General features: G+C 41.2%; 1 protein-coding gene across 2 annotated transcripts; it reads right to left on the bottom strand.

Moving 5' to 3' along the window:
• Positions 1-854: 854 nt before the first annotated feature.
• mkrn1 (makorin, ring finger protein, 1) lies at positions 855-23180 on the bottom strand. 2 transcript variants are annotated; one of them, XM_037122532.1, is made up of 9 exons: positions 22921-23180; positions 22082-22213; positions 10345-10526; positions 9347-9570; positions 7650-7864; positions 6561-6671; positions 5344-5488; positions 3051-3187; positions 855-2783 (listed from the first exon to the last, which is right to left on the bottom strand). In XM_037122532.1, exons 1-9 carry the CDS (start codon positions 22992-22994, stop codon positions 2699-2701), a joined length of 1305 nt encoding a protein of 434 aa, XP_036978427.1. In that variant the 5' UTR covers positions 22995-23180; the 3' UTR covers positions 855-2698. The 2 variants fall into 2 exon arrangements, with proteins under 2 accessions (XP_036978427.1, XP_036978429.1); XM_037122534.1 differs by lacking the exon at positions 3051-3187 and having other exon boundaries at positions 22921-23173.
• Between the last annotated feature and the right edge of the window lie 1731 nt (positions 23181-24911).

Below are 24911 nucleotides of genomic sequence, written 5' to 3'. Positions count from 1 at the left end.
CACACACACACACACACACACACACACACACACACACCTTCATTCAGAACATCAGATTACTGACAAAAGAGAAAAAATGACAATAAAGAAGTAAAAAAATAGGACAAAGAAATTGTGCGAAAAATATTCACTCCACCCACAGTCACAATGAACTCATTCACTTTTTTTAAACAATTGTGTTTTTCTGGTCTCATACAGAAACACAGGCTGCCCTGATATTCTTCATCAGTGTTGCGTCTGAGTGGCGATCCGGGCCACACTGACCTGGGGGGAAATTATTAACTTAAAGGGGCACTATGTAGTTTTGGAGAACAACTTCAAACTGTTTGACTGTTCCACTGGTTTTACCCACACAATCATGAGATCCACATTACTGATGATTTTTTATCAAAAATGTAGTTGTGTTGATTTTTCAACTCAAAACTTTCTTTTTTTTAAATTTAACTTTGAATTAGTCATTTACTGTCACAGCCTGGGCTCCACTAGATGATTGCTAACCTCTGTCTGTCACTATCTCCTTACATCTATATTTCTGTCAAATGTGATGCCTCTTCACTCTAATGTTTTCTCTTTCACTACTAATTATCTTGCCTGGCCTGCCCTCTTCCAGGTCAGCAGGGTGGACAGGAAGTTGTGTGGCTGAGTCACTCAGTTGTAGAAAATGTTTTGTGATGTTGGAGGACATGGCCAAACGGGAGTACACGGATCAAAATAAAATTGATCCTAAAAATCTAACCTTGTGGTACACCACAGGTAAGATGTAATATGTAAAAGTAGAGAACAAACTTTAAACGGAGTATACTGTACTCGTATTTCAAACAGACAAGACACGCAAAAATAATTCACACAGTAAAGAGATTGATAATAAACTTTAATTTCAAGTTAAGATGGATGTTGTGGAACATAGAAAACACACATTTCAGTATAAACATATGCATTCCAATGGATTTCAACATGTTAAGACCAGCTAGGGGGAGCCTGTGGATGAGTATCTTGGCAGCAAAGCTTAATATGCATTACTCAGTGAATCCAATGGGGAACAGTGAATCTACACTTCACACAGGTGCTGTGGAAAATGAAAAGTCTCTCAGCTCCTTGATTCTCTCCACACCAAGTCTGCTGAGCTTTGATCACAAGTGTTGACTCTTAACCTGGCTTTTGAGGAAGGACTTGCCTTCAGTACCACAGGTGTTGGGATGATGATGGGATTCAGGATGGTGGAGAGGAAAAGCAGTTCATTAATAGATGGAGCCAACTGGACCTATATGCAAAACTACAAAACATTAGTGAGAGAGGGGGTGGGTCACTTAGCCTGTAGCCACTTAGCAAGTTTATCCTTTGCCCTGAAACAATCCATCAGGGCTGCCGATCACCCTCTCCATAACCCAGAGACTTTAGTTCACCAAGCAGCTCATAACATGTCTGACTGAAAAAAGGGACATGTTTCCTCACTCACTGACTGCAGTGCGCTGGTGGCTGGAAGATAGAGAAAGGTGACAACCATTTTGTTAGTATTGCTGTAATATTAAGTCCAGCCACCATCGGCAGCACTAGCTGGGCTCAATTAACTATGCTTGAGAAATTTCATGTCAAAGCCTATGGTTGCAGATCATACACCTCAGCTGGTGAGTGTAAAAGACACTGCATTGTTACCCATCACTCTATGCATTTCCCACTTTACAAGTCTCCAAGAAGTTTGCGTATCACTTAGTGCATTCATATTTTAAACTATTTCAGCAACAGATTTAATGAGCTGCTCAGTGACTAAAATGGTTACAAAGCATTTCTAAGATAGTCATCCAGGATCAGGACTAGTGGCTACTGTGTTTTGATTAGCCACAACCCCTGCAAGAGTTGTATTGGTTGGGTTTTGATGGACAGTTCCATGTGTTCCATGATACTCTAAATGCTTCATGAAAGGGGTTTCAACCCTGAAAAAAGCAAGTACAGATTTGTAAGGGACACATTAAATATTTTTAAGTACAACATGAAATGACTGTGGTCAGTGTATTAAACATCAGCGCAATATATTGTGCCGATAACTATCAGCAGCTTTAATAAAGAAAAACAGAGTCCCGGCCTTCAAAAGTCAAATTTTACAACATACCCATCTTGATTAGTAAATGGTGCTGAGTAAGTTGGAGTGCATCCTCAGTCTCAGAAGTATGTATTAACACCTGGGTAAATGATGAACAAGTCAAACCCACATCCACAAATAAACTTGACAATGTTTATTAACAATATTTGAAGAAATTTATAATTTTTGTTAAATCTTATATTGAGTTCTTTTTGTCATTTTATTATTTTATTTCTTAACATGAACCGCACAAGATAAATTCACGAGGATAGATGTCTAGAAAATGTTTAGCACGAGCGCACGGACTTGTGGGATTTTTTTTTTCTTTTTTAGAATCTTTTTAAATTTATTTATTAATGGCCTGCTTAAAGGCACTGCCACAATACAGGGGTGGGGGGAAAGCTACTGTCCATCACTCGCACAAGACAGTCCATTCTAGTGTCTAGTATACAGGTGTGTGTGTGTCGGGGGGGAGTGTTAGTTGGTGGGGCTGCTATAGGTAAATCTCATAGAAATCGTCCAGTTCCTCGTGAAACAAGTCCCATTCATCCTCTGAATCTGTCACCTCGTCGTCGGTTCCTGCAGCAAGAAGCATGAGGAGCATCTCGCTCAGCTCAAACGTCACCATCTCCTCGTCCTCGTTGTCAAAGGAGTCGGTGCTTTCTCGTTCATCAAAGATGTCCCACAGCGGTGTTCGCCTGGAGTTCTGGTAAAGGGAAAGGCAAAGGGAAAATGTTTTATTTTCAAACAATAATGTATTTTGGAGACAATAAGTTTATCAGGCGCAGCAGTCAGGCTAATGGCACCTTAAAGCCTCGTCAAAATATTGAAGCCCATTTCTGAAAGCAAAAGAATGAAATTGACTTGACTATGTCTCAAAACGATGCCCCAGTATCCCAGAATTGTGACAGAAAGGTCCCATACTATGCTCATTTTCAGGTTCATAGGTGTATTTTGGATTCTACCAGTGTACCTGTGCTGACTGGTCAGGCTGATGGCAGTGACTGTAGTTTTGACATCACAATCTTGTCCTGACGGCTCCATTAAAAAAGCACATTCTCTGAGTATAGGCTGTGTACATTCGTCTGCTGTGATATTTGATGTGCAGTTCTGCTCAACAGAAGATGACAGCTTAACTTCAGAGGTCCCAAACGGTTTTATGAAAGCAACCCTGAAAAGTTTCTGTAAAACTTGTGAATACTGTTTAAATATGGAGAGAGGGGTTGCCATCACAAGTAGGACAACAATAAACATCGAAACGAGCCAAGACAGCCAAAGCAGCTCTCCGGATCCGTACGCACATGGCGTCAACGGACCTGCAGCCTGCTTGCAAAGTATCTTAAATGAACTTCCAGGGTTCAGAAGACATGAAACGCAAACTGAAGAGAGAAAATGACAGATTGGAAGAAGCAGAGGGCAGAATTGATGAAACAGATAACGTACTTATCAAGCAGCATCAACGCTAACTGATCAGCTAACACAGTGCCAAGCTAAAACTGAATGGTGTTGTATATGTGCCTCTCACAGAGGGGCGAGAGAGAGAGAACCCCACCATGCACACAGATTAGACATGACAGTGGAGCGACTTGAACCTTTCTGAGTTATAAATCCATTAACATAACTTCCTTGTAGGGGCTAACAAGTCACCTTCCACTTATTCAACGTGCTTAAATGAGTCATATTTCAGAAAAGCACCCATTTGTCCTTGTTAAGCTAACTGCTTGTTAATGAGCGTTAAGAATAATCTGACAGCTGTCTGTGTCGGCTGTTTATCTTGCTACAAATCTTAAACTTCTTCCAGATATTGAGTTTACTGTAACTTTGCTGTTGTAAACATTGCTGTTCCTAATAACATTCACAGTTGCAATCACAGTAGTCATTTCTTGGTTTTGTCACATTTTTAGAAGTGTAGCATGTATTTCTAGTTTGCACTTGCCCTCCAATAAATAGCCTAATAATAAACCAGTGTTTCATTGCTTTTTAAGAATTGCATGTCTAATACAACCAATCAGATCCAGGGAGAGTGTCTGAGAAGTGTCTATCACTATCATGCATACACTGCTGGACAGTTCCCCTCCCCTGCACAGGAGCAGTGCCTGCTCTTACCTGATCCTGATCTGATATGTTCAAGCTTAAACTGCAAACAATGGCACAAAACAGACAACAACAACAGAGCCGAAGAATGCCCCACCACTGTCCACATCAAAGAGAAGAAATAAGAAGACTGATGAAGAAAAGCAGTGTAAAAAGAAAGAAAACAAGGATAAATACTGAAGCATCATTTCGGAGGTGGAGGGAGCTGCAGAATATGTAAGGACTTTTCTGCTGGACAAGCAAGGACGCCTGCTTCATATATGTTTCATTCTATGTTTTAACAACAAGTCTATGGTAGCAGTGGTTACAGTAATACTCACAATAACGCATATCACTGTACAATGTTGCAGTCGAGCTACATAGTTTGTTGGTAAATCTAGCTTGTTAACTTGTATGCTAACTCCGGTGTTTAGCTTTGTCTTTCTGGCTACTGGTTTGCAAAAGTGACTTTCAAGTGAGCGGGAAGTTATAACGTTAGTTTGTGTTCAGTACACTCCGAAGTGGTTGAACTGGTTTAAAGAAATAACCCTGCTCATGCTTCAGAAAGGCAGCATGGCGTTGCACCAGATAATGATTACCAGTAACTCCATCTACCAAGATGTGAGGAATATTGTTTGTTATTTGGAATATCTACAGTGATCAGCATAACGATCAGACATCAGCCCCAAAAGTCCTGATCAAAGTTCCCTTTACTTTTTTACTACTACCTCTGTATAATGCAACAGTTGGAGGCACTATATCAGAGAGAGCATTTCTGAGGCTGCAGATGATGTTGAACTGCTGCATTATATTCTAAGGTGTTCATTATACTGAATACAAAGACAACATAATACAAGCACATTCTACAAATGCATAACCTTTTAAGGAAGGTGGTGCAGGATTAACATTTTGTCAGCTAAGAGGTGTTTCTATTTTACTGGTCACCCTGCCTAGCACTTTCCACATCCAGCAGAGGGTGCTACAGTTGAGAAGATGTAGGTACTGTTGTTACAGAGAAAGAGCATAGAAGAGGCTTTTGACAGAGAAGTATTAAGACTTGTGACGTGTACTGGCACTAATAACTTTGGCTATCATACCATTATTTACGGTGACATTCTTGTCAGCACTAATGTATTTTTAGGAGTACTTGCTGATGAAATCACAGTGATGCATTAGAGATTGTGAACTGTTACCCGGTTCCTGCTGTTGGATCCAGCCTGTCTTCGCTGCGGTTGAGCCTCCTCCAGTCTTCCATCAGGAAAAGCGTGCTTGTAGAAGCAATTTGAGCCAAAAGGGCATGTTCCACGACCCTCATCAAAGTATCGACATGGTTTACTCCTGAAGACAACAACAAAAAAACAATACACCAGTTAGAATGTCTTAGTAATCCAGGACACAAATCACATCATAGGCAAACAGTAACACTAATGCATCTTTGGGTGTCTGCACTGGACAGATTTTTTCAGCTTTACATCCACCTGCTCCCCACTATTTTGACGGACTTGTGCAGATTCAGAAACCAACTCCTGTGATAATTCTAATCGCAACCTGTCTAAGCTAATTCAGTTCTGAGCAGGCTTCCTCTGAACTAAAGAAGCCTGTGAGAGGTGAAATGTCTGAAATAAGTCCAGTTGCCTATGATATATAGGACTTATAGAATTACCCTCAACAGCTTTCTATTCAAAAATCTGCTACACTTCAGTGGCAAAATAAAGGATTTTTAATTGCCAATACTCACCTGTTTAATACACCAGATTTAGCAGAGCATATTTAAAATAGGCCAGACTGAAAAGAAGCCTCATTAAAAGGAAAGGTAATTTGTAGAATGTCCAAAATTTGATGGTAGCTCCAAAATCCAAGAGTCGTATATAACCATAGTAACTGTTGCTCTTAACTAGCTACCATTAGCTAATCAGTTCATTGCTCAGATAGCCTTAGCCCTAGAGATGGTCTGGAGCAGGCCCTCAGATCACCATGGGTGATTGGGGCCCAGCTAAACTAAATTTGACAGCCTGGGTGAAGCTGAAGAGGCCTCAGCATGTTTAGCTGTCAGCATGCTAAATTCAGGAGACATCAACACAGTACACTGAGATCTTTACCATAATGTCAACTCTGTCGTTCATTCGCACTCCATTGATTTTTTTAGGTAGCATTTCTCTTAATCTGTGAAAATAAAATTCTAGCCATATCCTAAAATATTCTCATTAAAATGCCATAAATTGATAAGGAGAATCAGTTATAGCTTAAACTAAAAAAGGTGCAGTTTGTTGTTTCCCACAGTAGATATAAACCAATTGGTAGAAACCGGGCTTTATTGCAAAAGTTATACATTCAGTCTTTTATGTTAGTGTAGTTTGTGTATAGTTTGTTAGCCTCTATAGCTCCTCAGTATGAGAGATGGTCTGTGTACCCCATGCCGTCCTTGTATTTCTGGATGAGTTTCTGCTTGTCGTCCTTATCTTCCACCCAGTACTCGCTTGGGATGACAAAGTTGGATGTAATTCGACACTCTGGGCAAGACCTACAAAGAAAAATAGAGGTGGTGCAATGAGTCCAACACTGCAGTCAGTAGCCCCATTCACACTGCCATTTGGATGCAGGGATCCCGCACCAATTCTCTGCCTCCGCCTCTGTGTGAATGTCTCGGAGGTGGCGAGGGGTGAAATTTTGCGGATCCGCCTCTGGAGGGGCAGTATTAGTGAACTGAACCAGTGTGAATGGATAGGCTGGCTGTGTGTATCGAGGGCGTGTCGGTCCGACAGTCTGACAACTACACAGGTTCTTCACTCAACTACATAAGGAGAAATATCCAGTTCACTGACGGCAATTATGTAATTATGTAATTTAGAGCGAAAAACGTAACTGCCAGGACGTTTGGTGGGTCAGGATCTCAATCACAACACATTATAACAGCATCCATAGGATTATAAACCGTCAGCAGGTTTAGACTGACGGGGGGACACCAGGTAAACACCTTGAAAACACACTGATGTCATCATTATGACGTGTGCTGTCACATCTACTTAAGGAGCAGCAGTGCTGGATTTCCGTGTGGATTACAGTGGTTTGTCTTTAGATTTTAGATTTAAGATAGATTCAACTGAAATATCATCAGTTCATTTCAGCTGATGTAACAAGGTTTACATTTGGAACCAACACAGATAACAGTGCACTATTATTTAATCTCACTGAGAAGACCTTCTTTTCTCAGACATTTGCTGGGTAAAGCTTCTTAGTTCAGTTTTGTACATGTAAATTCAATACCTTTTGGTTTTTATGCTGTTTGTCATATAGACTGCACTACCCTTTGGTCACTTTTGATTATCTTTAGGCTAAAATGCAAGCAAAACGTCTTCGTTGATTATTAAACATTTGGCAAGAGGAACTGTATACAGATTTAACAATCATTTCTAATGTAACCATGGAACAATAGAGTTTCCAATCTTCTGGGACACAAGAACCTCATCACAATAAAATAAAATGGAAATTAGAGACTCACTTGATAATTTTGCTCTCAAACTGTTTGGCACTCCTCCACTTGCGGATGCACTTTAGACAGTAGCAGTGGCTGCAGTTGGAAAGGATGCCAAAGCGGCGCTCGCTTGGGTTGGCCTTCTCAAACACCACTTCCATACACACACCACACATCATGTCCTTACTGCGTTGGATGGCAAATGAGATTTCCATGTCTTTCTCATGGGCCTCGATGCATGCCTACGAGAGGAGACAGTTAAATCAATACAACCATAACCTTTTCATCATTTAACCAGGGTTCCATTCTGCCACGATAACGTGAGAATAACGCTCTCACAGATGAGCTGGTATTGTTTCCCTTTGCTGTATTCGGACAACAGGCTGTGTCCAAAATGGCAGCTTCCTCATTTATTTCAAATAACACCACTGCAACGAAACAGCTGTGGGTCCTTGTTGCAACTTGTCATACAAAATCCACGATGATACAGAAAAACTATTAGTACCAATATAGGTCACCGTGGGCTGAAATGCTAACAAAATGCCTGTAGCTAGCTCATTGTTTCCCATTCTTCCTGATTATGCTTCACATCTCACTGTCTGTAACCACGTTTGTCTCTTAAAGCATTCTAAAAGGTTTTGGTTCAGCAGCTTATAAAATTTATTCTAGGGCTCTATTTTTAATGCATCCTACCACACAGCTTTTGGGCATTTCACTATTGTTTGCTCACAGACGGAAGTAGAAAGATGTCAACTTCACGCTATACAAAGACAATTGAGAGAGTAGGGTTATCACAGCGTCAACATTTTCTCACCAACTAATACGCTTGTGACACCATTGGCACTGGCACCGGCACATCAGGCTTCTGTAAGAATAGAGACTCAAAATCTGTAGAGCACTGTGCTAATTTAAGGCTAATACAAACAGGACATTTGTTACTGCTGCAGCTTCACATTAAAAACATTTAACAGGCAACATGAGTTTCCTTTTTTTTATGAGCTAGGCTAGACACAGTAAACGTGATGTGTTCAGTGAATTTAGCAATTATCACAGTAAATGCAAGTACCAGTTTGCTAACAAGTAACATGATAACGTTGGTGAGGGAAAGGGAGTTTGCCTGCAGTTCTTCATCTTACAGCTCCAACAGACTGTATAAAGCTATTCTCAGACACAATTCAAACAGATCAGCTGTCAAATTAATGAACAACAGCAGTAAGTGCCAAACTCACCCAAAACATTGCATTCACTGAGAAACCTATTTCAAAATAAAAGTCAACTCGCATTTTGCCAGTTAAATGCTTTTATGTGTTCAGTTTGCATTAGCATTTGGTTAACACAGTGCTCACAGGTAGTGAGCGTCTTTTCTTGTGAAAAGCTGGAGTACCGGGTATTACCTGTGTTGACTGGCACAATAAGTTAAACATACATGTATTGAGGGTGATGTTTATGAAAACACAGGGGATTATGGAGGAAGTTTAGTTGGAAAGAGCTATGTATTCTTGACATTGTACAGGTGAACAACACCAGAGGGCTGATTACATTACAAGTAACATAGCTCATGTAAATATGAAGGCATGCCGTGAAAATTTAGCAATTTCTTGATATTTGCTTTACAATCTACCTAACTTCAGAGTATTCCAGGTAATGTATGTCTGTCGGGAAGCAAATGCAAACCCCAGCATGGTAAATGTGGATCCACCAGCAGGTGTTTCTGTAACTGTTACCTTTGTGTGTTCAGAACGCTGGGTATTGTCACTGGGGTGGAGCACCTGGAGGCCGCACATGTCACACACATCGCCGTGGAGATAGGCACAGTTGATTCCATAGCGGCACTCGCCAACAGCAGCGTACGGACAGAGTTGCTTCCTCAACACTTGTTTATCCAGTGTTGCGTCGCTGTCAAACTCCTCAATGAGAGGGACAGAGCTCTCCACTTTCACTGGCTCAGCTGTGACAGACAGTCCACCGAGAGAGATTTTTCAATCACATACATTTATTTGGAGCCATGTTAATCAGAAAATAAGAACTCTTTGTGCTCATGTCTACTCTTGTAAGTGAGTAGAATCTATACAAAGACAATTCCCTGATGGACCATCTCCGGAGTGGGAGTCAAGCCTTCTCTCTTCTGTACAACAGGCCCTCCTCATGTTAGAAAAACCTATGGCTTCATGTGTTCACATGTTGAAACACCATGGTCCCTTGTTAAATCTGTGCCAAGCTGTGTGGCCAACAAAAGAACAGCTGACATAATGATAGCGTTAGCGGCCTATCCTACAAGTAGCACTCAAGATGGTGCATTTCTTATTCAGGTGAGCCTCAAACTTACATAAGAAAGGGGCCAAAATGTGAATGGCAGTTCTGTCAGGAGGAGCGAGCCAAACTTAGTGCGAGAAGCTTGTGAAAGGCTACGTGAACATAACTTTGATGCAAAAAAATTTCAAGGCGATGTTATGGAGTACAAACGAAGCAAAACTTTTGAACTTCCTTATTGGCCTACAACATGAAGCTTGGATTAAATGTCATGAATAGCGAGAAAAAAATCAGGTTTAAATGTAATTTACAGGGGTGTATGTAAATGTACAACTTCATGAACTGCAACATTATCAAATTTGATGTTATCACTGCTGGTCATTGTATGTGCTGCAATATATCACAGGCAACTGGATGTTTCAGTTTCTTGAAGACATTCAAACTAACTTCTAACTATCTGCCTGTCACTCACCTCGTCCACAGTATGGCTGTCCTGGGACAAACTCAGCAGCATTGACCCAGTCTTGTGCTGCTGAGCCAGGTGTTGACACACTGGGTTCCGGATCTGATGGGCCCTCCAGCGAGACGGAGGGCAGCGGCAGCGTCTGGGGGGTTTGTGGCTCATCGTTCTTTGCCGGTTTACAGTGTTCAAACCTGAGCAAGCACACGGGATGATTTACATCACAAAGAATCTACTATCCTATAGCACTAATGCAGGCAAGTTACAAACAAAGGAAAGGGGGATCTGGATTACAAACCAAAGTTGATAAAAATGTTAAATATGTGTATGCAACCCAGAGCTGTACCATTCCAGCAGTACATCAATAAAAGTTTTGTAGGAGAGAAAATGGTTTATGCACTGACTGATTCACTTAAGTCCAAAGTTCACCACACCAGTTTCTTGTCAGTGGACATCCTCTTTGTTCAAGGACTGTGCCATTATTTAGTGCACTGCCCAGACCATCTCCTTCTGTACAGCATGAGTGCTATTGTAAAAACTAATTTACCATGGCACTATAATGATCAGTTTGACAGAGGGATATTTCCTACCCATTATGATAATCGATTGATAAATTAACTTATTGATTTATTAAAAGTTACATCAAAAGTATGTTAAACGTGACTATGTAACTTTAAAGTAACTACATAGGACTTAGGGGTGGTGGAAAAAATTGATTATTGATTAATCGATTATTGATTAATCACAATTATAATACTGACGATGATGATTATGAAATTTCGAAAGATCTATTTTAATTTTTTTAATTTATTTATTTACTTTTTTAAAATGTAATACAAACCAGAGTCCTCCTCTTACTGGCTTCCGCTATATGGTCCACAGTCTGGAGCCAAGATATGTTATTCCATCCCGGAGCTTTTTCATGCTTAAATCGATTCCAAATCTTCACAAGGAGACAAAGCTTTCTGTGCAAGAGTCCCTCAACTCTGCTCACAGGGTAGCAATAACATGCGATGCCAGGACATCCAGAGTTACAGTCTCATATGTGACCATTACAGCTCATCATGTCAGCAGTTAATGGAAGCTAATGTCCGATGTACTTCAGACGAGAGCTATGGATGATAGCTACACAGGTGTGCGTTTCTCAAAGCAATGGCAGACGAGTGGGGAACAGAGAAACAAGACCTGGTTCTCGTCACCGACATTGCTTCTAACATGAATCTGACTGCTGAGCTTGGCAACTTTCTTTTAACAGTGAAAGACTACATTTAAAACAAAGTAAAAAAAATAATTTTGATATTACAGTTACACTATACAATATTGAAGGCGCTGTGAGGTGTTACTCAAAAGAGAAGTAAAATAATTCAGCAGCTGACTGATGTTGAATAGAAGATCAATAATCGTTAATAATCGAAAATCGAATCAATAATCGTTAATAATCGAACATCGAATCGATAATCATTGATAACCAAAAAACGATTTGTAATCGAATCGAGACTTCAATAATCGGAATGGAATCAGGAAATTTGGCTGATTAACCACTAATAGGACTCATAAAGTCTATGTAGCAGAGGGTGCTGGTTTTTGATGTGGAGACTTCCTGTTATTCTCTACTTTATATTGGACTGAATCATTTTGAGTTTTGGACTAACAAAATGATATCTGAGGACCTCATCTTGGAATTTTGTTGTTACTTTTATGGACCGAATGACTGAACAATGAAGTCTGCATATAATTTGGGGTTTAGAGTGTTTGTTTTTATCAACCAAAGGACTGCACCTAATTCTTTGGGAAAAAGTGGCATCGCGCTGCACTGGTTGTTTGAGCACATGCAATTCATTTTTGAGGATGTTTCTGTAAAAAAGTTTTAACAAAAAGAACTGCTACACCTATGTCATTACTACTGACTGACCTCAGTCTGAAATGCAAAAAATGGAAAATCAAAAAGGCCAAGTTTTCAACATGACTATTAAAAACACCAAGATGAACACCAGGGATCAGCCACTGCACCTGCATAATGTGAAGGAGTGTCACGATTCTTCAAATCTACGATTCGATTTGACTTTTGATTTTAAAGCCACGATTGTATTAAATGTCGATGTAAATGTATTTTCAGATTTTTTCAATTTCAAATCAAAATCATGACACCCTCAATAATATTTGTGTTAATGGCCATGCTCTTGCCCCCAAGTCTAAACAAACAGAGGACAAAGACAACTCCAAGATATTGGGCTTGACCTTCAGTATGTTTACTTTGTGCAACCCAGTATACTGTTTTTAGTTTGACAAAGCTTTAACTTGAGAGTCCAGTGTCCTTAAAATGCTAGGTCAAAACATTACACAAAGTGATGTTTCAACAACAACAACAAAAACGTCTGCTGCATTTTGCTGTGAATACGTGTTTATTTTGAATGGCCTTGGCATAAAGGATAATGGCTCATGGGGGAAAAATCCTAATGTTTCAGTAAGTGAATCAAAATGCAGAGCTAATCTAGTCTATATTTAGGATTGTGTATTTTCCACTGCCGACATGATGTTTTCTGGGACCTCAAACACCTATGGGATGAAATCACCTATGGGCTACAGTTTCCAATTTTGAGGGTGAGACACTATCAAAATCAAATGTTAAACACATGAATTCCACTGGATGCATGTCCATTGCGGAACAGCTCCAGTACAGCTTGCTCTGTATTTTTGCCAGATGCCGGAGGAGGCTGCATCAATTTAGCTGAATACAGCCCAGAGCACAGAGGAAGTCAGATACGGAAATAACAACCTAATATCCGGTTAATTTTCATGATAAAACACACTGTTCACGCCAGCACAAAAATCTCATAAAAATAGACAAATCCAAGCAAAGTAACTCCACTGATAATAACAAGACTAATTAAGAATATTCCAGTAAAGCACATCAGGCTACCAATACAAATTGACTCAAATACTGGATAAAAATCAAATATTGGCAAAGCTGCATGCAATGGTGATGTTACCCAGTGCGTAAGTTGCACTATGGGTAATGTTTCTGAAAAACAAGAATACATGGACTAAAACAGGCCCCCATATTTGATTTGTCTAATAGTAGTTCGATTCACACTGCCTTTTCATGGCAGGAATCTTGTGTTGATATTCTGCCTCACCATCTGTGTGAAAGTTAAAAAGGCAAAATGGGGGAAAGCAGTTTAATTCTGCCTCTGAGGTCTCATTTATAAACATTGTGTAGCGACAAAATGGGGCCTGAAAGAGGGGTGCACGCCACTTCCCCTGCAAAAGTAGTGATCTAAGTATAAATGTGATGGGAGAATACGCACCTGTAAGCAAACTGACCCATGCACACGAACAATTTGGAGGCAAGGGCAAGTGGCAACGGTGAGGTGGTGTGTTGAAGCAGATTTTAGAAATGAAATGTGAGAAGTATTACTCATACATCTAACAAGTGATTTCACTCCATATCAAACATTATTGACTGACTTGAAGCACGAAGTTGGGCGTGAACAGTGATGTACAACATATGCATCAGAACAAATGTGCCAACACTTGATAGATTTACTTAATTATAGACCCGTGGCCCATACGGTTGTCTCCTCAGTCAAACACAAGGCGATTTAAAAGAAGCCTGCAGCAGAGCGCCTCGCGTTAGCTGCCTCAAGCAACAGACAGCTAACAGGAAGCAGGTCGCATTTGTCTCAAAATCAGAGCTTTACATTGCACCCCATTGGAGTTTAGAGCTGGATTCCTGTGTGCTCTTTCAGATCAATGCTGATCACCTTAGACTTTCCCATTGTAGTGTTTGTGGCTGAGACTTATGGGTGTATCACACAAGCCTTATCAAAATGGGCCCAGAAATGTCACCAGCTATTATCACAAAGAGGAAGTTAAAGCCATGCTATGAAAGCACATTTGTATGCCACAACTTTCTATAATAACTTACATTGGTCATTCAATTTGTTATGTGCATATTTTCAAGACAGTAGATTTGGTCACATTTTTATAAGATCTATGATAAATGTGTTATTGAACCAAAACTCATGTTTAGTAGTATGTGTTTCCCTCATTCCATCACTTGAGTTTACAATTTATGTTGTGGAAATCACTGGAACTACCACGATAACCTTTTCTTTACTTTGCTCATATGCATCATGTACACACATGTGCTTTGACACAGTTTTTATGGCACACTGTATGCTACACTTTTAGATCCTTGGTGTTTTACCCACCTATTTTGTCTATGTGAAATGTTTAGTCATCAGACTCTGGGATCTAAAGTTACAAACTGGTCTGTCAGCGTGTGTGTGACCTGCCTTAACTGCCGAGCCCTGTTGCTTTACTAAAATTTTTAAGCAAATTTTACTGTGATCTTAAGCCTTTTACTTATCTACACTTTTACAAACTTTTACAATCTAAAGTGTGATGGCAGACTGTATATCTGAGTGCAGATCCTGCCACCTTACCGTCTCAAAGCTGCAGAAGAGCATCGCTTGCCTGGAAACTTAGCTCAAAGTGAAAGACAAGCTCATCTTGGAGTTTTCCACTGTCGCCAAGGTCCAAGCGAAACACTTCGCCGCCCTGCGCACCTCTGGCTGCAGCAGCAGGAACGTGACCTGTCCATCTCACTGCTCCAGTCCACAGACGGACAACAATCCCACTCTTCCATCAACGCAGTCCCTGAGTCAGCTTCTGAGGATCCTTGGTTGCTCATGGGAGCAAAACTCAGAGCAACAGCCACCTCTACTCCCAGCCATGGCCTGGCTAAGGTCACCTGTCGGTGAGGGAAATATGAAGGCTCCGGTGAGTTCAAACCCCTGGCAATCGGAGCACTGGACTGTAGCCTGCAAAGGTAAACATGGTGCAAAGGGTCCGTCTCCCCGTCCTCCACCCCGGGACCTCCTGTTGGCATCAAAGCCCCCTCTGGATGGACCCAACCATCTTCCACTGTCCCCTCTGCCTTCACCCGGCCTCGGCTCCCAGCGGACCCAACGCCGGCTGTCTCCACCCACCTCGGCTCCCAGTGGGCCCAACACCAGCCGCCTCCACCCGCTGCTCGCCGTGGGAAGCTGCACACTAGTTCCTTAGGGCTGGACTCCACCAAGGCTCCACCAAGGGGCATCCGTTTAGATCCTCGTTCTCCTGCACCGCTTCTCATCATCAGTGACTTCATCATCAGGAATATCCACTTGAGAGCAGCAGTGATCCACTGCCTCCTCTGTGCCACGGTCTCCGACATCACGGAAAAGCTACCAGGTATCCTTTCAAAATATCCTCAAGTAAAAAAAGTTTTCGTTCACGTTGGCACAAATGACACCTCACTTAAGCAGTCGGAAGTTTTTAAGCACAATTTTATCTGTCTTATTAACTCCATCAAAGTGCTTTTTTTTTTTAGTAGACAGGATTCATCCCAGCTATGATGGCACACGTGCATTGTCAGCGAACACTTTCCACACTGTAAACACTGCTCCTCGCATGTTACTAACCAGCAAGCTCACATGCCTAATGTCAACAGCAGCACCGCTACTCATTCTTCCTCGCTACTTTCACGAACAACCACCGTACTCAGAAGCTCCCCCTGCTGACCTGGAGCTCCGCTGCTGCTGTTGACTTCTAAACCATGCCAGACAACCTGTGTGATAAGCAGGGCTTCTGCCAAATCACCTCCACTCAAAAACACTCAAGAATTTCAGACTACACAAAACTGCTCCCATAATACTTTTGACAACAACAATGGTTTTATTCTCCCCGCTTGTTTCTGAATTCAGATTGGCCAGGAGGGGGGCTGCTGGGATAAACCTGCAAAACTTGATTGGTGTGGACTGTAACTCAATCAAGCCTTTTATTCAAAGTGACACTGTTTTTTTAAAAATTGCCCTGCATAACACTCTTTAAATAACAAAGCACCTTTTTATAAATAACGTAACTTTTGAGTATTGCATTGGCTTTTTGTGTCTGACTGAAACATGGCAGCTCCCTAATGACTATCTAGCATTGAACCAAGCAATGAATCACCTTGCCCCACATACATCACGAATGTGTCCTGCCACCATTCTGCACCATGGTTCACAACTGAGCTATGGAAAATGAAAGCTGCTTGTCGCCAACTAGAGCGTCTCAGCAGAAAAACTGGCAAAACTGTTTACGTCTTAGCCTACAAAGACCATGTTACAACCTAGGAAGCACTGAACCATGCCAAGAGCACCTACTACTCATCCATAATTGCTTCAGCTAGCTAAATAATTCCCACTGGCTGCCTCTCCTAAACTATGTTGTGACTTCATGGACTTCTTTGACAATAAAACTACCAACATCTACCAGCAGCTACATTATATGACATCTCGACTGAATGCTTTCACCACCCCTGCCCTTTCCCTTTCAGTAGTTTTTCAGCATTCTCCACCGTAGATGAACAGTTTGTGTCTGAACTCTTCACAAACTCAAGGCCTACTACGTGCCGTCTAGACCCCATGCCAACTTCTCCTGTCTAAAAACTGTTGTTGTCAACCCAATACTGAAAAAAACTGGAACTGACCAGTAGGACTTTAACAACTACAGACCAATCTCCAATGTCCCTTTTCTTGCTAAAGTCCTTGAACACACCGTTGTTAGTCAGGTGTAGGTCCATATGTCATACTACAACCTATGGGCAGAGTTTCAATCTGGTTTTAGGGAAAAACACAGTACAGAGACTGCACTAATAAAGGTCATCAACAACCTCCTTTTAACTGCTGACTCTGGACACCTCAACATACTCATCCTCCTGGATCTCACTGCTGCCTTTGATACTGTCTGTCACACCCTTCAGCTGGTCCAGTTAGAAACATTACTTGGCATCACTGGCACCCCACTTTCATGGTTCAAGTCCTACCTCACAGCCAGACAACAGTTTGTCTCAATTAGCAGCTTTAAGTCTCCCACATCTCCTCTTTCTCACAGTGCTCCCAAGGGCTCAGTTCTCAATCCATTACTTTTCATCATTTACATTCTCACTCTTGGTCACATTATCCGCCGGCATGGCCTCAACTTTCACTGCTACGCCGATGACACACAACTATACATTTACACAAAACCATCAGACACTCTACCACCATCCAACCTGACAGACTGCCTTCATGATATCAATAATTGGATTAACTACAACTACCTCAGACTTAACCAGGACAAATCTGAGGCCATCCTCATCGCTTCCCCAGCCACTCTCAGAAAAATCTCCCATCTGAGCCTCTCCATTCCTGGTTTCATCACATCCTCTGTTGCTGAAGTTAGAAATTTAGGTATCATCTTAGACTTCACCCTCTGCTTTAACTAACATATCAAAAACATCACAAAACCAGCCTTCTTCCTTCTTAAAAAACATCTCCTGACCCTGCCCCTCTCCATGTCATTCTGTCACAGAAACACTCATTCATGCTTTTGCATCCAGATTGGACTGCTGCAATAGCCTTCTCCTTGGTTTACCCAACTACAGATTAAAAAAACTTCAATATGTCCAAAACTCAGCTGCAAGAGTCATCACTCACACCCGGCCCCGGGAACACATCACCCCCACCCTTCAGCACCTGCACTGGCTCCCAGTCCAATATCTGATCACTTTTAAGGCAATTCTTATGGTTTTTAAATGTCCTCATGGCCTGGCGCCTCCCTACATATCCTGTCTACGTCACCCCTACACGCCAACCCGTTCACTACGTTCCTCTGATGCACATCTCCTCTCCATTCTCTCCTCCAGACTATGCACAATGGGTGACAGGGCCTTCAGTGTGGCTGGCCCCACACTGTGTAATACTCTCCCCCAGTTTGTGTAATTGCACATCTATTACTTCTTTTAAATCACAACTGAAGAATCACCTTTTTAAACTTGCTTTCCCTGACGATTTTAATGCTTTTATTATTTGTTTTATACTTTATTTGTATCCTTCATTTTGTTGTTTTCTTTTCATTCCTGTATTGCCTGTTGGCATTGACTGCTGTTTTCTTTTGTTATGTTTCTCTTAAGTCCCTGGGTGACCTGAATGGTGCTTATAAATAAAATGTATAATTATTATTATCATCATCATTATGTAGAGATGGGTCACAAATTAAAATGAACAACCAGCATAAAGTCTCATGGTAAGGCTATGGCCATTACATGCCGCCAACGCAGCTTCAATGCTTCATGGCATTGATTCTACAAATTGAAGTCTACTGAAGGGATGGCACACACTTAAATCAAAAACTGTGTGTGTTTTGATTAGGTTGAGATCGCCCTAGCTGTTATTCACATACTTTTCATTGCCATTCAGTGATCCATAATGCCCTAAGGATACAGGCATTGCCATCCAAGAAGAGACCACTCTGGCCAGGATACAAATATCTCGTCATTGAATGAAGGTTATCAAACAAAACAACTACCATATAAACTGGTATATTAGCTGTTCATTAGCTAAATTCTGTGAGCAACCTAACAACATGCCAAAATGAAACTTTTGTTGATACAGTATACATTGTTATAAAACCCTTTCCCAAACATAGGCTCTACGTCAGTGGATAAAATCTTTAAAAAAAAGTGTCCAATTATATTTCATACTGCACACAGTATATCATTGTAAACACAACTAGCGTGTCCACGTTGAACTACCTGCTAGAGTTACCTCAGTATGTAAAACAACTCTACTTCATAGTTACAGCATGACTAACAGCCCATGACAGCCTGTTCACACAGCCTACAAAAGGATGACTTGACCTGTCCCTCCTCCAGCCTCCTCCATGATGGCGAGCTCCATCAGAACATACCGTTAACCCATCTGTTCCCAGAAAACTATTGGAGCACAGGATGAGTGGGCAGAGGAGGAGGGCTGCTGGAGCGATGCAAAAATAAATGAGGAGGTGCAGCAGCAGAGTGAACCTGGGGAACCAGCAACAGCACAGGGGGGTGGGGGGGTGGGGGGGGGGCAGCTCAGAGAAAGAGAGCAAGAAGCAAACAGGGAGTGTTATGCAATTGCCATGCAGGCTGCAGTGCACTATGTCTGGCCCTGGGGGCTGCAGAAGAGAGAGAGAGAGAGAGAGGGAGAAAGGCACAGAGACAGAGTGAGAGAATGAGACAGAGCCCATCACAATAGACAGCGCACAGGGAATTCAACCATAATAAACCCCCACAGTGAGAGCCTTTCTCTGGGCTCTTAACACAGGGTTCAAAGCCCCACAGGGTCACAGGAATAATGAGGACACTTTCTTGCAACTCCATCACAAGGATGGAGGAATGTGATTTAACACACAACAAGTAGTTGTAAGTAAGCTATACATATTCTGTTGAAGGCTTATGGGAGAAAGACTAACATTCAAGAAAAAAAATTATGTATGTGTGTAACCAATGTCGTGCTGCCATTGGGGTGATCCTCTGAGTGTCTTGGTAACTATGGGGATGCTCCTGAACCAGACATGGTGCAGACACTGTCTGTACAAGCTGGCTGCTGCTGTCTGGGTATACTCAAGCCTGACAACAGACTGGGAGCCTAATCTGCCTCTCAAAAGGACCATATGACTGAATGTTTGAGCCCCTTTATTACGGATAAATGCTACTGACCATATTCATGCATACTGCAGTGTTTCAGAAGGACTGGCTGAATTCAGTCCAATATAAAAATTACCTTTCGTTGATTGGAGAATGTTCTACTTCTGGGCAAACCATTAATGAACAATGTGTCTGCTTTTACTTAGCTACAGGATAATGCAGTTAGATTTTTCTAATTAGTCTGCACAAATGTAGCATCTATGTAATGGTCAATTTTAAAACACATGGTGTTAAAAGACATCAGTTAGGCTATGCAAATAAAGGCACGTTTTAAATGAAGATGATTGTTACAGTGCAGTTAAATAAATGGAAGGCTTTAGCTGCCAGACAGGCAGAAAAAATAAATCAGAAAAAAAGGACTGAGAAAACTCAGAAAACAAGCTAGCTTAATGATGATCAGACATAGAAAGTTATCCAGATATGTTGTTTGAAAATAGGGTTGAAATGATGCTGATGATGTCTGAGTAGAAATGTTAACTGAGAATCTTTATTTCTTAAGATTGAAAAGATGTGTTTGGAAAAGAAAATTCCTTTGGACCTTCTTTAACAATTGATTTGTTGGTGAATTGAACATACTGCCTCTTGAAAATCTGAAGCCAATAGTAATGTAATGTGCTGTGTATTACTTCCACCAAGGAAATTATGTTTTCACCGTGCTCATTTGTCAGTCTGTCGGTTGGCTGATTGGTTGGTTGGTTTTTCAGCAGGATTACAAGAAAACCTCTTGTTGGATTTCCATGAAACTTGGATGAAGGACAGGCCTCAGCTGAGAATAAACTGCACAAATTTTTGGTGCAGATCTGGATAAAGGCGAGGGATCCAAGAATTTAATATCCATATGGACACAGAGTCCAATGCAATTAGTTTGATATTCACTAACATTTATCAAAAAAGTTCAAGGTAGTCATGGGAAGTACAGAGGCTCTGTCCTTGCTTTAGTGGCCCAGGTTTCGAGTCCAACCTGTGGCCCTTTGCTGTATGTGTCTCTCTCATCCTATTTTTCTGTCACATCTCTGAGCTGTCCTGTACGACAAAGTCATAAAAGGGCAAAATAAAAAAGAGAGAAAATAGTCCAGTGTTTCCCACAGATATGTTTTATAACAATGCTGGTGAAGAGAAAACTGAGAGGAGAGAGAAAAAAAAGAGAGAAACAGAAAGGCGAGGCAAGTAAGTGAAAACTTGCATTACTGTAGACAATTAAAGGGACAATCACCATAACTTAGTCAAACTCCTAAACCAACTCTGAAAAACAACAACTTTTGAGTCTCATCCTCAGGTTGTCAAATACTTTGCTCCTTGACTTTGTTATTATTTTCTGTTGTTGTTAAACACATTAGAATTACACACACACAAAACTTCAAACACGAACTGAGAGACACCAGTCAAGTTGGTGGTGGTAATGCACCAATAAGTTGGTTTGCCAACCACTGAAACTGAAAGAAGTAGTAAAACTTGAGGAAGAAATACATTTGTTTTGTTGTCCAATAAAATGCAGTTCACCGTTTAACGCCTCACACGCCTCAGAAAAATCTGAGCCCTGTTAGCCAAACACACAGCAGGAATCTGCTGTCCACCAGCTACTCAATATCAAAACACAGCCATTCGTTATATTCAGATGCAGACCAGGCTTATGTCCATTTTATAGGCAAGATTTTGACAAAACACAACAGAATATTTACCAAAAAAAAATTTTCCATGTTCAAAACAGGTAAGTGTCCATGTACTAGAATAGTTGCCATTGTCTTTTCAACAGATACTATGATGAAACAGCCAGAAGGAACATATTAAACTTCCACAAACACTCAGGACAAAACTTCTACTACATATTTTATGATACACAATTTCATCCAGTAGAGCAATGCCACAAAAAAAGGGTTTAGTCTTGGACCTATATGAAGCTACCATAGACACAGACCAACAACATGTTGACATTAGGAAGCAGCGATCTCAGGTGTCAGATCAACTTGAGGAGCAGGCTGTAACATTTCTGAGAAGCCCTGGAAGCAAAGCTGCTGTGCTGTCATTTGACTAAGAACACAGCCAGTTATAGAAAGGAAGTTATAATGCAGCTCGACTGACAACTGGAATCATGCTTTTAGGTTGGACAGCTGACTTTCAACATGTCAGCTGAGTTCAAAACATCCCATTTTTTCTGCTTACATCCATATCATTTATTTGTATTCAAAATAACTTTAATTTTAGTTGAGTCTTTACCTGCAACGCTCCCCAAATACACAGTTTCCTTTCTGAAAGAACTTGCAAATCATGGCTGCAGGTTTGCTGTTGGTCAGATCATGGGAGTATCGACAGTTCTCTCCTTCTTTGCAAAGACCATGCATGAAGTATCTGAAAATACATAAAGAGAAGAAAAAATGCACATCACACTAGAGTCGTGTCAGAAAACTTGACGTCTTCATCAGTTAATGTAGATAGTCATTTTTCAAAGCTGCATGTCAAACAGAAATGTGCGTGTTAAAAAGCTGAACAACATGTAGTAAGCTTACTGCGTGAGGATGTCGCCTTTCACTTTCGTGGTGGTAAGGCTACCAAGCCAATGTTAACACGGTCACAACAAACGTTAGCTGATGTGGTTAACGTTAGTCGGACTGAGACACCTGACAAAGTGCTACGTGGATTATAAACCTACTCTCACCAACCAGCAAAACTCGCTGGTTTTAACGTTGGTTAAAGTGAAAGTATACCGAGTACCTGTTAACAGCTTGACACAATTTTCGTTAATATTAAGGACTTTGTCTCTCTCGTATTATAGTATAGCCCTGATATTAATGCGAACCCAAGGTAGTTGCTGAAAACGTAGGCAGCAGACTGGTCGCTATCCTCGCTACAGCACCAGCCTGCTCTGTGACCACAACACAGGGAACATAACAACACTAGTCTAGTAACGTTACAGCTAGCTAGCCAACAGCTGAGCCAAGCCTCAGAAGACGCTGTTGTCAGTCGCTCGCAATCCACCATATCGTCGCTAGTTAGGTGTCAAACGATATCCGATATAATCATCCTTGACATTTTAATACCTATTCGTCTTGTCCTACCTGCAGGTTACGTGTTTGGTCCAACCTCCTGTTCCTGGTGAAATCGCCGTAGACGCTACTGCTGCCTCCGCCATTGCTGTTTATGTTGAGAAGCTACGGCCGGATGTTCCGGACAGCTCCGTTTCAGCTCGGCCTCTTTCGTATATGTACGGTTGAAGTCGGAGTTTGCCGAAAACCTCGCGCCGAGTACCGTCGGTACAGTCCACAGCCGCGGGGCACCACAGCCGACAGTTACGGATGCCGACGCCAACACGGTGCCTTACAGCCATGAAAGGAGCTTACGTACGTGACGTTGAGGACAGTACGTAGTCGGTAAGCTTTGGTTGAGCAGCTTCTATAACTAATATAATATACTAATATAATATATATATACTTTACAAAGCATAAACCGAGGAAGAAATGTGGTCTGAAAAAAATCCTGATTGATCGTGATTGGTGACCACTTAAACGTTTTGTGAAATCAAATCGTAGAAAAACAACAGTGGAATTCAGGGTTATGTTTAATAGTGAAAGTAGAGCATTTCCACATGCACAATGTGAAGAGAACTCAAGGGATTTGGACTGAACAGGTGAGTAACCTCAAGAAAACCACTAATCAGTGAGGCTAATCAGAAAAAAAGGCTTCAATTTGCTAGGGAGCATAAAGATTGGACTCTTGAGCAATGGAAGAAGGTCATGTGGTCTGATGAGTCCAGATTTACCCTGTTCCAGAGTGATGCTGCATCAGGGCAAGAAGAGAGGCAGATGAAGTGATGCACCCATCATGCCTAGCGTCTACTGTACAAGCCTGTGGGGGCAGTGCTATGATCTGGGGTGGCTGCAGTTGGTCAGGTCTAACTTCAGCAACATTCAGTGCCTAAAGAATGAGGTCAGCTGACCACCTGAATATACTGAATGACCACGTTCTTCCACCAATGGATTTTTTCTTTCCTGATGGCACGGGCATATTCCAAGATGACAATGCCAGGATTCAGTGTGAGTGTGTGCCCTTTTTTTGGTGGCAACTTTTTTTTTGGCTAGGCAGTGTATTATTTTACCATATCAGGTAAGTATGTTTCACTGCTGCAACACCTCAATTAATGATCTCATCTGATTTCATATCATCTCATAATTGTCTGTAAATATACAAGGTACATTTATTGTCATTTTTTAAAGAATGGTAATGATAATAATAATGATTGAGTCCTTGAGTCCTAAATCAGGAGTTCAGGAGTCTGACAGTCAGTGGAATGAAGCTGCTCTGTAGTCTGGTGGTTTGGCAGCAGATACTGCTGTATCTGTTGTCAGATGGCAGCAGGGTGAACAGCAGTGTTCTTGGTGGTTTTAATCGCCGCTGTAGAACCATCATGTTCTGGGCCGTGATGAACCATGCCAGTTTGAGATATTTCCAGTCGGGATGCTTTCTATCGCTCCTTTATAAAAGTTGACCAGAATCTTGTTCAGGAATATATCCTTCCTAAGTTTCCGTAGGAAGGAGACTTTTCAGCGCTTTTTTAACCAGGTTGGTGATGTGTGATGACCAAGGTTGTCCGTGATGCTGATTTCAAGGATCCTGTAAGTGTTCATCTGCTCCACCTCAGCCCCACTGATGAAGACAGGGGTGTGTGTCTTTGACTCCTTTCTTCTGAAATCAATATTATCCTTGTTTTTGCTGACATTATGTTCTCTGTCTGTCCTGAATTATATCTGTATTCTTTCTCTAAAAATAATAGAAAACAGACTGAATACCAGAGTCTCAGTATTTCTTTCGTATTTACCAACTGTGTTAATTTCTCTCAACTATTAACAGTTACTAATAAAGCAGTTAGTACACAAACTTCCATAATGTAAAACTTAAAATTTCTGGACATTTAATAACTTATTCTGTTATGTTTTAAGCTGCTTAAGAGAAGAACAAAATAACAGCAACATTCTCACCCAGCAGTTTTGTGCTATAAGGCAGTAAAATGAATTGCAATTATTGAAAGAAAGAAGAAAAACTTCAACAGATG

Source organism: Acanthopagrus latus, chromosome 14 (assembly GCF_904848185.1).
Source record: "Acanthopagrus latus isolate v.2019 chromosome 14, fAcaLat1.1, whole genome shotgun sequence".
Classification (NCBI taxonomy): Eukaryota; Metazoa; Chordata; class Actinopteri; order Spariformes; family Sparidae; genus Acanthopagrus; species Acanthopagrus latus.
This window is presented reverse-complemented; position numbering and strand designations above follow the sequence as displayed.